This window comes from Rana temporaria, chromosome 2 (assembly GCF_905171775.1).
Source record: "Rana temporaria chromosome 2, aRanTem1.1, whole genome shotgun sequence".
Classification (NCBI taxonomy): Eukaryota; Metazoa; Chordata; class Amphibia; order Anura; family Ranidae; genus Rana; species Rana temporaria.
Window position 1 is genome coordinate 457782164 of NC_053490.1, and position 18644 is coordinate 457800807.

At 41.9% G+C, this 18644-nt stretch overlaps 1 protein-coding gene across 1 annotated transcript in view; it reads left to right on the plus strand.

The window, feature by feature from the left end:
- SLC6A4 (solute carrier family 6 member 4) overlaps nucleotides 1-18644 on the plus strand; it is a 157892-nt gene that overhangs the window by 92381 nt on the left and 46867 nt on the right. Inside the window, exons 3-7 of the mRNA XM_040338569.1 lie at nucleotides 334-468; nucleotides 3463-3682; nucleotides 8522-8660; nucleotides 12250-12384; nucleotides 17307-17410. Coding sequence (XP_040194503.1) covers nucleotides 334-468; nucleotides 3463-3682; nucleotides 8522-8660; nucleotides 12250-12384; nucleotides 17307-17410 — 733 coding nt within the window. The remainder of the gene's footprint in view (nucleotides 1-333; nucleotides 469-3462; nucleotides 3683-8521; nucleotides 8661-12249; nucleotides 12385-17306; nucleotides 17411-18644) is intronic.

Below are 18644 nucleotides of genomic sequence, written 5' to 3' on the forward strand. Positions count from 1 at the left end.
GGGGTCTGAAGGATTTGCATAAACACGCTGGGATACAATTTCAAATCTCAATTAGGGATCTTTCACATGGGTGGGGGAAGCAGATATGCCTCCTGAAAGCCGCTCAGCCACTGTTATACCCCCCCAAAAAGCGATCTATGGCGAGTCGCTTTTCAGAAAGCGGAAAGCTTACCGCCTGTTTGAAAGAACCCTTCCAAGATTTCAAGAGATTCTAAATCATCCTGTTACTTCCTAATAAAGAAGAAAACAGAAAACTGTTCAATTATTTGCTTGGTTTTTAGGTGTGAAAGATTAAGCTGGAGCTAATTCACTCTGCAAATTTGTGTTTTTCAGGAGCTTTTCTCATTCCTTATGTGATTATGGCTGTGTTTGGTGGAATTCCGCTGTTTTATATGGAGCTGGCTCTGGGTCAGTATCACAGGAATGGCTGTATTTCTGTATGGAGGAAAATTTGTCCATTATTTAAGGGTAAGTCTTTTAGTCTCGGAAGTAAAAACATAATGTGTGGTTCTGTAATCAACAGCTGAAAATGTCTTTTTTTGCAAACCTAAATAAACATGGGATAAGGCTACTTTTAGAGGAAATCAAGTTTTTATGTAGATCTACAGATAGGAAGCTGAAATTACATGCAATTTCTGATATTTTCAATAAAAGCTAACTACAACATTGTAAGTTTGACCACAACCGTTCCCACCTCCTGTGCTTATTTATTGGTCATTGAGATCTTCCATCAGAATAAAGGGCCAATATGTTGATTCAAGAATTGGAAGGGGCCGGGCAAGCTTGAGTAGAGTTTTACATATAACTTCCAAAAAAGACTTTATAGAGTCAGCACCAGTTATATATAAACAAATCACAACCATTTTTTTCTAAAATAAAAGAAATCCAAAACCAGAACCAAACACCAAAATCCATAAAGTGATTAAAGTATTATTACAGATATTAAAAGGCTTTCTTGGGATTTAGAGCTCTCTGGCAGCTTGTCTCCTAACCATAGTCCTGTGTGGCTTGTAGAGGAATTTATGTTAATTTTCCTCTAATAATTCCTATAGATCCACTAGTAGAATAGTAACATAACATTTCAAAGTCCTACATCATATGTCCTTTAGGTTCTAGAGCACAGTAAATACCTACCTGGAGATCAAACCTTGCCCCAGAAAGGCAGATTTTCCACAAGGTTGAATCTGCATTGCACAGAAACATTGTGAGTTAGCAGTCCTGTAGTTGCATTTTTGTAGTGGAAGGGCAGAAGTTGATATTGATGCACAAGTAGAGAGATTTGCTGCTTTAATGAAAAACTATTAGAAAGTGTGCTCACTTATGCCAGTATCATACCTCCTCTTTGTGGAAGGTGCAAGAATGTAAATTACAATAGTAGATATAACTGTATATATGTATTTTTTTTATTTAAAGTTAAACTGTAGCCTTACCAATGAGCCAACAGCTGTACAGGCTCTTGACCTACTGCCTACTCTGATTTCACTAAACACTGTAAGCTTCTCACAGTGTCCATTAGAAGTCAAATAGAGCCCACCTCATTTCCTCACTGGAAGACATTCAACGTGATTTGGCTGCATTGCATAGAGGAGCATTAAGGCCTAATTTCATTAGCATGATGATTTGGAAAAAGGAGAAAGTCGGGAAAACAAAATAGTAGCAGATTAAACTTCATCTCTAATATTATCATTACTACATACTGCATACCTCCCAAATTTTTGAGATGGGAATGAAAGAAACCTATTAGTGAAAGTATGTAGGAATTGGGGACACCCCCTGCCACGCCCCCCTGAAGAAGAATTCTACAAAAAAACTACTAGGTAAACCAATAAGTGCTTTTTTTTTTTTTTACCACTACTGTCCCTTTATACTGGCTTTTGAAATGTACAAACGCAGCAATTTAGAAATTGGATGAATGGTTTATCACTGGAAAACACTTTTTTAAAGATAAAAAGGGAAATTGTATATACAACTATATAGATCAGACCAGAATGAGGGAACGATGAGGAGGAAACAGGGACAGAGAGACTTTGTTCCAAATCAGGGACAGTCCCTCAAAATCAGGGACAGTTGGGAGCTACTGTATGTATACTGTAATGTTGATATGATAACTAACACAAAGAAGCTAAATACATTTCCTTTTTTAGGTGATTTTTTTTTCTTCCAGCTGGTGGAACGCTAGTCTCTCTTTAAACAAAATTCTGTTATTCAGAGAGTTGAAACTGAAGCTGAAAATTTCACACATAAACTGAATCAAAGCAGGGGCTAATTCCCTTCACCCTCTCCCTCTAAATGCTGGTGTGGTTTTTTTATTTATTTTTTATGAGAAAAAGTGCCTGAAATTTCTATGCAAGAAAGGCAATAGTGATAAATAGTGATAAATTGGAAGAAGGTTGAAGCTCCATCAATGGTACACTGGAAAAATCTAGTGAATAGTAATTTATCATTATATAGGGAGACATACTGTAATAGAGGAAGTGGGGAGAAATATGAAAGAGTATGGGAAAATTGAATAGAGAATGCTATGATGGTTTCAGGGTAGGGTAGGTGGATACAGAAATGGGATAAATTACACCACTGGAAGAAAGGGTTATCGAAGGGTAAACAAGTGTTTTATATGTTTTATATGTGATTGTGATGAAATGATTATTAATAATCTGATTTTGTTTCTATGGAAGCTCCTGAGTGAGTGGATAGATGTAAGATGTGAAATGTATATTTGAAAAAAAAGAGAAAATCAATAAAGAGATTTTTTTAAAAAAAATGCTTGAAATGAGACAAGTATTGTTGTTCACTCACTTTAGAAAACCCACAGTGCTCTTGGAATCCTTTCTCATGTATCAAATAGATGGCCATATTTGGTCAATTACATTGTACAAATATGGTCATGTGGCCATATTAGATCAATGATGTCACCAGCTTTCCCACCTCTTTGTTATGTGCAGCTGTGGGCCAATAATTCCACAAATTCACCCGATAGGACCGGTGGCCAGCTAATATAAGACAGTTTCTAATGGGTTCAAGCTGAACCATAGGTCATCCCTATGTAACATATTCCCAAACAGCTTACAATTTAGACACACTGCTCGTACCCGACAGGTAGCATTATAGCATGCTCTCTCCAGATGTTTAGTTAAATATGGTTAGTCACATTCAAATTGACTTTTTAGACCTCTAAAACAGAAACATTTGCTTGGACAGTCTGTAAAAAGCCTTCAACATTATAGAAAAGGCCAGCTGGGTGTGACTAACTAACCACTACTAACTATACCATGATCTGCATAACTAAGAGCCTTCACAGACATAATTGTATGTAATTGTACAAAAATGCATAACGACCTCTATAACTCATCAGTTAAACTAGCAGATTAGCTTTAAGAAACATGCATATGGTGCGTTTTAATGTTATTCTTGATTATTGATATAATATTGTGTTGATTTGATAATTATCTTTTTTTTCCTTAGGAATTGGTTATGCTATCTGTATAATAGCACTTTATATAGCATCTTATTACAACACCATTATGGCCTGGGCTCTCTACTACCTCATATTCTCTTTCCGATCTGAGCTGCCTTGGACTAGCTGCCACAATGTGTGGAACACAGAAAACTGCACCAATTATTTCCAAAACAGCAGTGTAACGTGGATAAACAGCTCTATCTCTCCAGCAGAGGAGTTTTACACGTAAGTGCATGTAAGTGTTGTGGAGGGTAACACACTCTTAGGCTAGACGGGTTTTTACGATGCTCCTGTGTAGACATAAGACATAAACAAGCATTTCAGTCAGAAGTAACACGATATGATTGATGTGGGGGCCCTGAAGCAGTATTAATATAATAAGATCAAAGATTTATTTTTGTTGTGTTATGATAAGTAGAATAAGTGAAGCAAATGTAGCTTTTGCTTTCTGGAAAATTGGGAACCTAGACTGCATCACTGACTGTAAATTGAGAGGCATTCAAGAGGCAATGTTTGATATGAATATTGCTTTCAAACAACAAAACCCAATACATTTTACAAGAGCATAAATATTTCAGAAAAATGTTTTGAAATATTTTGTGCTCCCTTTTTATTTTCAGTTGGTAACACATTAAAATAAAATATATTTACAACCCTTCACCTCCATGGGATTGTAAACTTTGCTAAGGGGCAATACTCTGAGAGGTCTTTGCTCCAGATGGCATGCTGAGGTCCCAGACATAGATATGGAGGACTTGGAAGATCTATGGGATTATCCCACGTCCCACCTGGTCTCTGTTAGAGACCGTTTAGTTCAGTTTAAAATTCTTCACAAGATATACCTCACCCCCCAACGGTTACATAAGATTTACCCTGCAGGTGTTGGAGATGCGTGACAGACCCAGCAAACTTTGCCCATATTTTCTGGCACTGTCCCTTGATTCAATCATTTTGAGCTGAACTCACACAATTCATTTTTATGCTGACAACTATCTTAGTTCCCCTGGGCATAGATATTTGTACCTTGGGCTTGGTTCAACCGATAGCTCCTACAAAGGCCTTGAGAGTCCTGTTGGTACATCTCCTTTTTTTATGCTAGGAAAGCCATCATTCTAAAATGGAAATCTCCAGTGGCTCCTACACTTGACTCTTGGAAGCACTTGGTCAACTCAGCCATTCCTCTCTATAAATTTACATATTTGCTCTGTTTTGCATTTCTTCTGCATTATAGGGTTCAATTGAAAAAAAATGTATAATTGAAAAAAAACATTGAACTCCTCACATACAACTGTATGGCCTCGTACACACGACCGAGTTTCTCGGCAAAAACCAGCAAGAACCTTGCTGGGAGATATTTTTTTGCCAAAAAGAGAGCAAGTTCTCTATTTTTTCGACGGGCTGGTTTTCGACGAGAAACTCGGACGTCTGTATGCTAAGAAACCCGCTCTTGCTCTTGCTCAGATTAAAGTATGAGACGGGAGTAAAAGTAGCATTTGTAATGGAGATAACACATTTTTAAAGCTGTAACAGACTGAAAAGTGCAAATCGTCTCTTACCAAACTTTTATTCAACACACAAACACATGAAATTAGCAAAAGCAGCCCCAAGAGTTTAGCCAGTGGAATCGAACTTCCCCTGCCGTTGTATGTGTTTTATGTCACCGCGTTTGAGAAAGAGGAGATTTTGGCTTGACTGTGTGTACGCAAAGCAAGCTTGTCGAGTTCCTCGACAAGCCTAACAAGGAACTCAAAGAGGAACTCGATGTGTTTCGCCCGTCAGGTTTCTCAGTCGTGTGTACGAGGCCTATGTCTGCAAACAAGGGTAGGGCTTTTTCCTCAGGTGGCCATACTATAAGGCCCCATACACACGAGAGGATCCATCCGCTGAAAAATCTCAGCGGATCGTTTTCAGCGGATGGATCCCCTGGTGTGTATGCTCCAGCGGATCTTTATCCGCGGATATTTCCGAATTCCAGGAGATAAAAATTTGTTGACATGCCAACAAATCTATCCGCTGGAATCGGATCCCACGGATCAATCCGCTGGTCTGTACAGACTCACCGGATCGATCCGTCCGAGGGGATCCCCCGCATGCGTCGTAATGATTCGACGCATGCGTGGAATTCCTTATATGACTGCGTCGCGCACGTCGCCGCGTCATCGCCAGAGGATTTCGGCGCGGATTTCGATTCGATGGTGAGTACAATCCATCGCATGGAAATCCGCGCAAATCCTCGAGAGGATTTATCCGCGGATACGGTCCGCTGGACCGTATCCGTGGATAAATCCTCTCGTGTGTATGGGGCCTTAGAGGAAATCCCAAATAGCCCCTTACATTTTCTTTCTCAAATGCTAAAATGATAGAAATCCACAGGCTGTAGATTTTGTGTCCTAAAAAAATAAAAAAATAAAAGAAGTGTAATATGAACTAATTTTTAAATTATGGCTCATTTTATTTAAAGTTGATAAACATGTTCACCAGAATTTAGTTCTTTAAGCAAACAGACAATAAAATATAATACAATAGTAAAAGAAAAAATAGTAATAGCTGCACAAATCTTCCAACCACCATTAAAGAAGTATGGCAAAAGCTTTTTTGGTCCTACTGCTCCTATGGATCACAAGAGTGCAGTTCGTTCTGCACCCCTGTGTCTAATTTTCAACCAACAGTGGGCTAAAGCATGCTATCAGCTGACAATACCCAGCCATTCCAGCCTTTGGAAAGATCCCAACTTTATTGTCGCAACCTGCTGAAAGGGTAAAAAAGGAAGAGGGGAAGTGGAAAATGTGCGCTAGCTGCAAAATATAAGTGAATGAATAAATGAATATAATTTTACTTGATGGACGTCCTGCTGCTAAACACCACAACCCTGATATATGGCCTCGTACACACGACCGTTTTCCTCGACAGAATCCATAAAGAAACTTGGTGGCAGAGCTTTTTTTGCCGAGGAAAACGGTCGTGTGTATGTTTTTCATCGAAAAAACTGTCGTGGAACTCGATGAGAAAAAAAGAGAACAAGATCTCTTTTTCTTCATCGGGAGTCTCAATTTCCTCGTCGTGTTTCTAGTCGGGCTGGTTTTCGACGAGAAACACGTTCGTGTGTATGCTTAGAAACCCGCGCATGCTCAGAATAAAGTATGAGACGGGAGCGCACCTTCGGTAAAAGTAGCGTTCGTAATGGAGATAGCACATTTGTCACGCTGTAACAGACTGAAAAGCGCGAATCGTCTCTTACCAATCTTTTACTTAACACGCAGTAACATGAGATTAGCAAAAGAAGCCCCAAGGGTTGTGCCAGTGGAATCAAACTTCCCCTTTATAGTGCCGTAGTAAGTGTTGTACGTCACCGCGTTTGAGAACGACGAGATTTTGTCTTGACAGTGTACGCAAAGAAAGCTTGTCAAGATTCTCGACAAGCCTGACAAGGAACTCGTCGAGGAAAACGATGTGTCTTTTACGACGAGTTCCTCGGTCGTGTGTACGAGGCCTAAGGTGCAACAAAATATATGCAAAATATACGCTCACACCCCCACCCCCAGCCCAGCGCTCCAGTAAGTGCTGGAGGGACAGAGCAGTTTAGGACAGGTGCTGCATCAGACCGATACTGCATCCACCTAAGTGATTTTTTTTTTCTTAAAGAACCCCATACTTTTTAAAGTATAATCAAAACTTTTTTTTTGGTTTTGGACAGAGTAGAGAGGGATTAGAACACATCGCAGGGTTTATTGTTGTCAGGGAGATTCACCATTTCTATATGTTCTATTTATTGTTAGCACCGAGAGTAAAAGCAAAAAAATATCCCAAATTTTGGTTTCTCACTAGAACAGAAATAGAGGAGAAGCCTTTCAATGGGGACATTAGTTCTGGTGACAACACTAGCTGTTTTGCTATGGGACAGAAATTGCAGGGACATCTCCCCAAAGACAAAGATAGCAACAAAAAAAAAACCTGACATGATTTATAACCCTGTACATGCACCAACCCATGGAAACACTAACTGCAATATATGGAGAAATTACTAAATTGAGTGTACTAGCATGCTCCCAATACTGGCACATAATTACAGAATTACCTGTAATAATGTGCCCTTCAAGGTGTCATTGATCTAAGGTAGTGTTTGCAGCTTTCAGGTCCCCGGCACTTCCATCTTTGCCCTGTCTTCTCATCGGCTGCTGGAATGGCTGGACCTTGATGATATCACCGCTGCGCATGTGCATGGGAGTCACATCACCACGGCACAGATCGGGTGTCTTTAAAGCTGAATTCCAGAATTCAGCTCCTTTGTAAAAAGTGAAGGCACACTATGAGTTAAGTCCAAGGAGGTGCATGACATCTCCTGGGCTTATCTCTGTTACTTACATCTGCCAGTTTTATTGTGCTCCTGGAATATCTGGGAGCCCAATGCTGATGCTTCAGGTCCAAGCATCTTAGAATCAGTACAGCTTCTATGTCCACACCTCCCCTCCTCCTGCCCAATCACAGAGGTCTTTGTATTATGTGTACTCGTTGAATGGGCAGCAGAGGGAAGGGGCAAGCATAGAAGCTCTGTGTGCCTCTCTCTTCTCTCTCACAGCCCGAATGTCAGCGTATGCTCCAGCAGAGCCATAAACCTGTGAGTAATAAATAATAGACATACGTTCAGGAGATGTCGTGCACCCCCTTAGACTTAACTCATAGCATGCCTGCACTTTTTGCAAAGTGGCTGAATTACTGGAATTTAGCTTTAATGCATGCTAAGCTACATGTGTGGCTCAGTGTACATTACTGCTGATAGGCAGAGGAAGCATTTATGACATGACAGAAGAGACTGATTGGATCACTTCTGTCATTAAAAAAAAGCCGTACCTGTTAGCAATTAAAAAAAAAATGGGCATACAACCACTTTACCTGCTGAACTGCTGGGCACTTTTCTTAAAAAGCCACCAATTAAATCTTTGCACTGGACCTTCTTGTGTTTTGAAGCAGTTCTGCCTTTTATTATGTATTATTATGGTTTGCTGCCTTGGCACATTGTCTAGGGTGAATGACTTTAGGTATTTATGGTATCATTCTGTTTTTCAGCCGACTGGTGCTTCAGATACATAAATCAAAAGGTCTACAGGATCTTGGCGGAATCAGTTGGCAGCTCTCGCTCTGTCTTCTTCTTATCTTCACTGTAGTATATTTTAGCATATGGAAGGGAGTCAAGACATCAGGAAAGGTTCGTTTAACAATCTGGGATTTTACTTATGAACATATACATGTTATTCTACCACTGGTGGAATTTTGGTGACAATTATAACCTACTTGCCCTTGCAGACTTTGGGCCAGATCCACGTACAGCGAGCTTAACTTAAATATTGGGATTTAAGTTACACCGCCGCAAAATTTCTACCTAAGTGCCGATCCACAAAGCACTTACCTAGAAATTTTCAGCGGTGTAACTTTAATCCGTCTGGCGCAAGGCGGGCCCAATCTAATGGGGCGAGTCCCATTTAAATTAGGCGGGCTCCTGCGCCGGACGTACTGCGCATGCTCCCGACGTGATTTTCCCAACGTGCTTTGCGCGAAGTTACGTTGCGCCGAGTTTTGTGAATCGCGCCGGGTAAAAAAAGTTGCATTGGGAAAAAAAAGAGATGCGCCGGGAAAAAAAAAATTAAAACATTTTTTTGACAGCGTCGCGGGAAAGAAGGGTCTACTTTTACATGGTGTACTAACTTTACACTTTGTAAAAGCAGCCCTATCTTTGCGTTTGCAAACTAACAACTTACGGAGACTTCACGAAGGGAAACCGCTTTGTGGATCTCCGTAAGTGCTAATTTGCATACCCGACGCGGAATTTCGACGAGAAATGCCCCCAGCGGCGGCCGAGGTACTGCATCCTAAGATCCGACAGTGTAAAACTATTACACCTGCCGGATCTTAGGAAAATCTATGCGTAACTGATTCTCTGAATCAGCCGCATAGTTAGAAACAGGGATACGACGGCGTTTTAGCAGATACGCCTGCGTATCCCTTTTGAGGATCTGGCCCTTTCTTTCTATTGAATACATACTAATCACTGGCAAGTCATTCATTTCTCAGCTTTTCATTGGATAATTCTTGAGCAGTTATTGCCTGAAAACTCAATATTTTAATATACATTTGCACAAAGTCATCACCTGTGAAGCTTAAAACAGTTTATAGAACATTTTTTTTGCTTCCTTGCTTCTATTGAAGAGTAATCCTCAGAAGAGAGTCGGGTTTGGGCAAATTTACCCTTCTGACCATGCAGCAAAAAGTTACATGGTGATGTTAGCTCAGGAAATTTATTTTTGTCTGGACCTTGCTCATAATTACTGAGAATGGCCATACCCAGCTTTGAATCAAACATTACATTGAAACATGAATCTGGAAACTTACAGTCATGCTCTCATGTCGAACTAGAGAACTCCTCCTTGCAAACATTCTCCATCCATCCAACAGAAATAATTCAGTTTTGATTAGAACTTTAGTGGACTGTATCACTCTCCAGCTCCCCTCTCGGAGGTCACGACAAAGGATTCCCCATTTAAATGAATAACTGTTGATGTGCCAGAGTTTGCTCCCCCCTTACTACAAACTGACAACAATCGGGTAGGCAGTCTTTAGAATTCCATCAGGGCGCAGCACCAAAAGTGTCGGTGCTTACATCCAATTCATGTACCTGTCACAGACAAGTACATGAATTTGTCTGTGTCTCCACTGAGGAAGGAGTGTCTTCACTGGACACTCCTTCTATAGTGTACTCACTCTCGCCCTTTCCAGCCACTGCAACTCTTCCCAGCCACAGCACCTGTTGCATGGCTGAGGATTTTTTTACTAGGGATGGGCAAAGCCTAATGGCCAACTGGGAGACTAATTCCCCATTTGGTCTGCTTTACTTTTGATTGCCAGCACACCAAAATATAGTGTAACCTCGGATTACGAGCATAATCCGTTCCAGGAGTATGCTCATAATCCAAAGTACTCGCATATCAAGGCGAGTTTCCCCACTGAAGTCAATGGAAATTCAATTAATTTGTTCCACGTTGACTTCAATGGAATGCAATACCACATGCGTCAGAGGTGGGGGGCGCCGGAGAGTCTCGGAAACAGCCGAAAAGTTCCCGAGGACATTTGGGCTGACCTCTGCAAACCTCGGAAGGACTTCCTACCTGAGATTTACCAAGGTCAGCCCTGCTGTCCTCGGGTCTTTCCATGCATTTCTGATATGGCCGATATGTATTCTTGTACATATTTTTGGAAAAAAAAATCGCAATAAGTGTATAGTGATTTGCGCAAAAGTTATAGCGTCTACAAAAAAGGGGATAGATTTATGGTATTTTTATTAATTATTTTATTTTATTTTATTATTTTTACCAGTAATGGCGTGATCTGCGATTTTTATCGTGACTGCGACATTATGGCGGACACATCGGACACTTTTGACGCTATTTTGGGACCATTATCATTTATACAGCGATCAGTGCTATAAAAATGCACTGATTACTCTGTAAATGACACTGGCAGGGAAGGGGTTAAACATTAGAGGGCGAGTAAGGGGTTAAGTGTGTCCTAGGGAGTGATTCTAACTGTGTGGGGGGCGGGGCTACCAGTGACACATCATTGATCACTGCTCCCAATGACAGGGAGCAGTAGATCAGTGTCCTGTCACAAGGCAGAACAGGGAAATGCCTTGTTTACAAAGGCATCTCCCCGTTCTGCAGCTCCGGGACACCGGTGGATATCAAGTCACAGAGCTCACGGCAGGGGGGCACGCGGACGTACTGGTACGTGTCTATTCGCGGCCGTGCCATTCTGCCAATGTAAATTTTCATGCGGTGGTTGGCAAGTGGTTAAGTGGTGGTAGTCAGAACTACCTTAATTTGCTGCACATATTACCTACACTGGCACAAATGATTGTCTGAATTAGGTGCAGGTAATTCTTAAGGGAACTACCACCAGAAATCTGTTGTTGAGGCTATATTGAATTCTCCCAACTCTTATCACGTGGTGTCAGCCCTGCCTACTTAATTTCTATTGCATTACGAAGAATACAGCCATTTTCTCATCCCCAAACCCTCTTCCTCAACTCCATAACCTCTTCCTGTGCACAGAAAGTTCTCAGCTCTTAAGATTTCTGGCAGAATTTATGGAAATTCTTGGCACTTATTGGTCAGATATTACAAAACACATTCAATGGTGTATTTAGTAGACACAAAGGTAGCAAATAAGAAAAGAAAACCTCCCAACTGTCCCTGATTTCGAGGGACTGTCCCTGATTTGGAGCAATGTCGCTCTGTCCCTCATTCCTCCTCATTTGTCCCTCATTTTGGTCTGATCTATATAGCTTTATATAAAATGCACTTTTTATCTATCAAAAAGTGTTTCCCAGTGCTAAACCTTTCAGCTGATTTCTAAATTGCTGCATTTGTAAATTCCAAGAGCCAATATAAAGAAATAGTAGTGGTAAAAAAAGAACTTGTGGGTTTAACCAATCTTATTTTTTGTACATTTCTCCTTTAAGTGGGCGTGACAATGGGCGTGTCCTAAGCCTGCATACTTTTGCTGATAGGTGTCCCTCATTCCAATCTCAGAAAGTTGGGAAGTATGGAAAAGTTCACTGTTCATTTTAATTTGAAGCTTTTTCTTCAAGTTCAAGCTGACCCATCACATACCAACCCCAACTTCTTTTTACCTATTTTCAAGTAGGAATGTGGGCTACACTATGGCCTAAATGTTGGCTACAACTCACAACAAAGGAACGGAATCATATCATTTATGTATGAAAGCTTATGCCTTCTTTGTAGGTTGTCTGGGTTACTGCAACATTTCCATACATTGTACTTACGCTGCTTCTTATACGAGGGGCCACGCTGCCGGGTGCCTGGAGGGGAGTTATCTTCTACCTGAAGCCAAACTGGGAGAAGCTGCTTACTACTGAGGTAAGACTACTATATACATAACTAAACATTGCAGTCCTAGAATATAAGCTACTGCATGGAAGCGTTTGACCACAATGGGGGCAGTGCAGGAGAAGTGGTCTGTGGGGGCATTTCATTGAAATCTGGCCTTGAGTGAGTACTGCCACGAGGCTTCTTCATGGGAATGTTTTAACTATTATGAGGCAAGCTTCCAGAAGATAGGCACTGCTTCGTCTGACACAGATGGAAAGCACCATTATTTGTGTGTTGCAAATGGGGACAGTTGCTCCGTATCATATAAGAAAATGACAGCATTTAATTTAAACGTATTCTAATAATCATAGCTCAAGACCACCGTGTGCTCCAATTTTATAAGGCCTGTTTTATCTTGCATGAACACATTTCAATATATATATATATATATATATGGCCCGGATTCACGTAGCACTTACGCGACGTATCTCGAGATACGCCGCGTAAGTGTGAATGTGCGCCGTCGTATCTGTGCGCCCATGCCCACAGAACAAGATACGCCTGAAAATAGTCTTCCTACGACCGACGTTAGTTTTCTACGCTGTCGTATCGTGGGCGCATATTTACGATGGCCGCAAGGGGCGCTTCCATTGATTTACGAATCGAATATGCAAATGAGGGAGATACGCAAATTCACGAACGTACTTACGCCCGGCGCATTCATATACGCGGTTTACGTAAGGCTTACGTCCGGCGTATAGTTAAGCCTCATAAAGCAGGGGTAAGTCATGTTAAGGTATGGACCAGGGAACAGCCTTGGTATTTTACGTTGTTTACGTAGTAGTACGTGAATATGGCTGGGCGTAGGTTACGTCACGTCGTAGGCAGTGATTCAACGTATCTTATGGGGTATTTTCAACGTGATTCTGAGCATGCGCACTGGGATGCGTCCACGGGACGGCGCACTGGGATGCGTCCACGGGACGGCGCATGCGCCGTTCGTTCGGCCCATCATTTGCATGGGGTCATGGTTCATTTAAATGGATCACGCCCACTTCCACCTACTTTGAATTAGGCGGGCTTACGCCGACGAATTTACGTTACACCGGCACAACGTTAGGAGCATTTCCTTTGTGAATACTGTGCTCGCGGCTCTGCGCAGCGTTGGCGTAGCGTATATTCAATACGCTACGCCCGCATAAAGATGTGTCGAGGTATATGAATCCGGGCTATTGATATATATATATATATATATATATATATATATATATAATTATTATTATTATTATTATACACAATTTATATAGCGCCAACAGTTTACTAGGCGCTTTACAATGTATAGGGGGGACAACACAATTACAGTACAGTTCAATACAAAAGGTACAGGAGGATATATATATATATATATATATATATATATATATATATATATATATATATATATATATATATATATATAATGATTTCAGAACAGCTTGCTTGTGGTGATAATTCAATATAGATAACAACCTAGGAACAATGTAAGAAGCAAAATTAGGGAACTGTACAGGTATGTCTTGGTAAGTCAGCAGTAAGACAATTTGGCCACAGGGGGCAGTATTTCATTGGAATCGTAAACTGATATTAAAAGTTGAAAGAAAATAAATATCTCTGTCAACATTGATCATTCAGTTTAAAGTACACACTGAACGCATTTTAGTTTTTCTCACCAGAGCTATGATATTTAAGCAATTCATGTCAAACAAAATTAGATTGCAATACCCCATAGTAACAAATTAGAAGTGTGGCTTATTGCATTGTGCTCAATTTATTCCATTTCATTATTATTATTATATAAAAAAAAGTGTTTTTGTCCAAATATATGCAGTAAAATATATTCTTTATTGAAAATAATGATTTGGCTAAAATCATATAGCCATATTCTCAGCAAAATAAATGATGTGCTTTATGTGGGGAACCTTGAGACCTGGAGTTAACAGGACACTACCATGTTTCCCCGAAAATAAGCCCAGGTCTTATATTAATTATGACAACAAAAGACACAGTAGGGCTTATTTTCGGGGTAGGTCTTACCATGTAATGTGCCGTCTCCCTCCCTGCCTGTCAGGAATCCCCAATGCAAACTTTAAAGTTAAAATGCTTGTAAAATCCCATAATCCACTCTATTACAGTAGTTTATAATGTAAAATGTGTGCGTTTCTGTAATATAATTGTGCCAAATACATTTGTTATAGCGCCGCTCTGCACTTCTGTTACCCACCGGAGCTCTCTTCCCCGCAATTATATTACAGAAACACACACATTGTACATTATAAACTAGTGTAATAGAGTGCATTATAGGATTTTACAAGCATTTTTAACTAGGGCTTATTTTCGGGGTAGGGCTTATATTGCAGCCATCCTAGAAAATAACGCTAGGTCTTATTTTCAGGGTAGGTCTTATTTTTTGGGGAAACAGGGTATATGGCCTCTTTCACACTGAGGCGCTTGTAAAACTGGCAGTAAAATACTGAGCGCTGTTGAAGAGCTTTTCAGGCGCTTTTGAAGAGCTTTCAATTAATTTTTTAATGAACTCTGTCAGTGCACTGCCCCAGTGTGAAAGCATTCATTGATTTTAATGGAAATACTTTTTCGTAAGCTTTTCAGGTGCTTTTTTTTAGCGTGAAAGCGCCTCAGTGTGAAAGTGGTCTAACAGTACTACAGAAGGGTTTGAAATTATACTTTCATAAGCTCTCCTTCATGTAGTGGATTGATAACCTTATAGTGCCACCCCTTTTATATGGATTCCAGTAAGATACTTATAGGGGCAGATCCTCAAAGATCTGCACCGGCGCAGAGTATCTGAGATACGCTACGCCGCCGTAACTTACCTGGCTTTGGTTTGAATCCAGAAAGAATTTGCGCCGTAAGTTACGGCGGCGTAGTGTATTTCTCGCAGCGTAAGGGCGCGGAATTCAAATGCGGCGAGTAGGGGGCGTGTTTCATTTAAATGAAGCGCGTCCCCGTGCCCCGAACGACTTACGCAAACGACGTCAAATTTTCAAAATTAGACGCGGGAACGATGGCCATACTTAACATTGAGTACGCCACCAGATAGCAGCTTTAACTATATGCCGGAAAAAGCCGAACGGAAACGACGTAAAAGAATGCGACGGCCGCTCGTACGATCGTGGATCGTCGGAAAAAGCGAATTTGCATACTCGACGCGGATTACGATGTGAACGCCACCCAGCGGCCGCCGGAAAATTGCATCTTAGATGCGATGGCGTACTAAGGCGTACGCCTGTCGGATCTAACACATATGCCGTCGTATCTTGTTTGGTGGATACCAAAACAAAGATACGACGCGCAAAATTTGAAATTACGCAGTGTATTTTCTTTGAGGATCTGCCCCATAGTCTTTAACCTTCTCTTGACAGAAATTATAAAGTATATACAGTGCTTTGAAAAAGTCTTCATACCCCTTGACATTTTCCACAATTTATCATGTTACAACCGAAAATGTAAATGTATTTTATTGGGATTTTATGTGATAGACCAACACAAAGTGGCAGATAATTGTGAAGTGGAAGGAAAGTGATAAATGGTTTTAAAACTTTTTTTACAAATAAATATCTGCAAAGTGTGGCATGCATTTGTATTCAGCACCCTTTACTCTAAAATATACATACTAAAATCTAGTGGAACCAATTGCCTTCAGATGTCACCTAATTAGTAAATAGAGGCCACCTGTGTGTCATTTTTATCTCAGTATAAATACAGCTGTTCTGTGAAGCCCTCAGAGGATTGTTAGAGAACCTTAATGAACAAACAGCATTATGAAGGCCAAGGAACGCACCAGACAGGTCAGGGATAAAGTTGTGGAGAAGTTTAAAGCAGGGTTGGGTTATAAAAAAAATATCCCAAGCTTTGAACATCTCACGGAGTACTGTTTAATCCATCACCCAAAAAATGGAAAGAGTGTGGCACAACTGAAAACTTACCAAAACATGACCATCCACCTAAATTGACAGGCCGAGCAAGGAGAGCATTAATCAGAGAAGCAGCCAAGAGGTCCATGGTAACTCTGGAGGAGCTGCAGAGATCCACAGCTCGGGTGGGAGAATCTGTCCACAGGACAACTATTAGTTGTGCTCTTTACAAAACTGGCCTTTATGGAAGAGTGGCAAGAAGAAAGCCATTGTTGAAAGAAAGCCATAAAAAGTCCCGTTTATCATTTCCTTCCACTTCACAATTATGTGCCACTTTGTGTTGGTCTAGCACAGGGATATGCAATTAGCCACAAGCATGACACCCAGAGGCAGAGGCATGATGGGACTTGTAGTTTTGCAACAGCTGGAGGTCCGCTAATTGCATATCCCTGGTCTAGCACATAAAATCCCAATAAAATGCATTTACATTTTTGGTTGTAACATGACAAAATGTGGAAAATTTCAAGGGGTATAAATACTTTTTTTAAGGCACTGTACGTTTATTAACATTATTATTCAGTATAATTCCCACTTAAGACCTCTCAACAAGTCTGTACAGGTCATAAGCTTATTATGAAAAAAAAAAAAATTCCTTTACAACCCCTTTAACTGGTCCTGGATAGAGTGGAGAAGGCTTAGAATGCTTTTTTATTGCTGTCTGTTCCCCTGTTAAGGAGATTCGCCCTCTCTATCTGTCCTTTTTACCATTATCATTGCAAGTGAAAGTGAAAAAAAATCCCACATTTTGGATTCCCCCAGAAAAGTAATAGAGGGAAAATCTTTCAATGGAATTCCCTTAATTTTCAGGGATTTCCTCTCACTTCCTGTTTGGCTATGTGACAGGAAGTGAAGGGAAATCTCCAGGGACACAGATGGCGAAAAAAAACACCCTTTTTGACTATAGTTCTACTTTAACTGCATCGTATCTAACTTTTTATGTTTAATACAATCTGAAAAGCGATATACACGCATTGTCCTTTGTTTCTCATGTCTGTTTAGGTTTGGGTGGATGCAGCTGCACAGATATTCTTCTCGCTGGGCCCAGGATTCGGAGTGTTGCTAGCCTTCGCTAGCTACAATAAATTTCACAACAACTGCTACCAGTTAGTATCATATATATGTTTTCAACCTTCAGGACCCCAATGCAATTTCCACTGATTCCAGGGCCCTTTACTTCCGTCACATGGGCCCTTTATTATGGTCCCGCAGCAGGACCCTTTCACATGTTCTGCAGCAGACCCCCTTCCTGCATAGTTGCCAACCTTTCCAAAAAAATACAGGGGCACTGTTTTTGCAATTTGTTCTGTCAGCCATTTTAGGCAGAGAATATATCAACACCTTTGCGCTGGCCATACACATATATGTGGCCTGGAGGAGGGAGAGAACACAGGGGGACACTGGAGGATGGAGAGCACACACAGGGGGACACTGGAGGAGGGAGCCTGCACACACATGGGGTCACTGGAGGAGGGAGAGCACACAGGGGGACACTGGAGGAGGGAGCCTGAACACACATGGGGTCACTGGAGGGAGAGCACACAGGGGGACACTGGAGGAGGGAGCCTGCACACACATGGGGCCACTGGAGGAGGGAGAGCACACACAGGGAGCCACTGGAGGAGGGAGAGCACACACAGGGGGTCACTGGAGGAGGGAGCACACACAGGGGGTCACTGGAGGAGGGAGAGCACACACCAGGAGCCACTGGAGGAGGGAGAGCACACACAGGGGGCCACTGGAGGAGGGAGAGCACACACCAGGAGCCACTGGAGGAGGGAGAGCACACACAGGGGGACACTGGAGGAGGGAGAGCACACACAGGGGACACTGGAGGAGGGAGAGCACACAGGGGGACACTGGAGGAGGGAAAGTACACACCGGGGGACACTGGAGTGGGCAGAGCACACAGGGGGACACTGGAGGAGAGAGAGCACACAGGGGGACACTGGAGGAGGGAGAGCACACAGGGGGACACTGGAGGGGGAGCACAAACAGGGGGCCACTGGAGAAGGGAGAACACACATCAGGGGCCACTATAGGAGGGAGAGCACACACATGGGGACACTGGAGGAGGGAGCCTGCACACACATGGGACACTGGAGGAGGGAGAGCACACACAGGGGGACACTGGGGGAGGGAAAACACACCGGGGGGACACTGGAGTAGGCAGAGCACACAGGGGACACTGGAGGAGGGAGAGCACACAGGGGGACACTGGAGGAGGGAAAGCACACACCGGGGAACACTGGAGGAGGCCGAGCACACAGGGGCACACTGGAGGAGGGAGAGCACACGGGGGACACTGGAGGAGGGAGCGCACACACAGGGGGACACTGG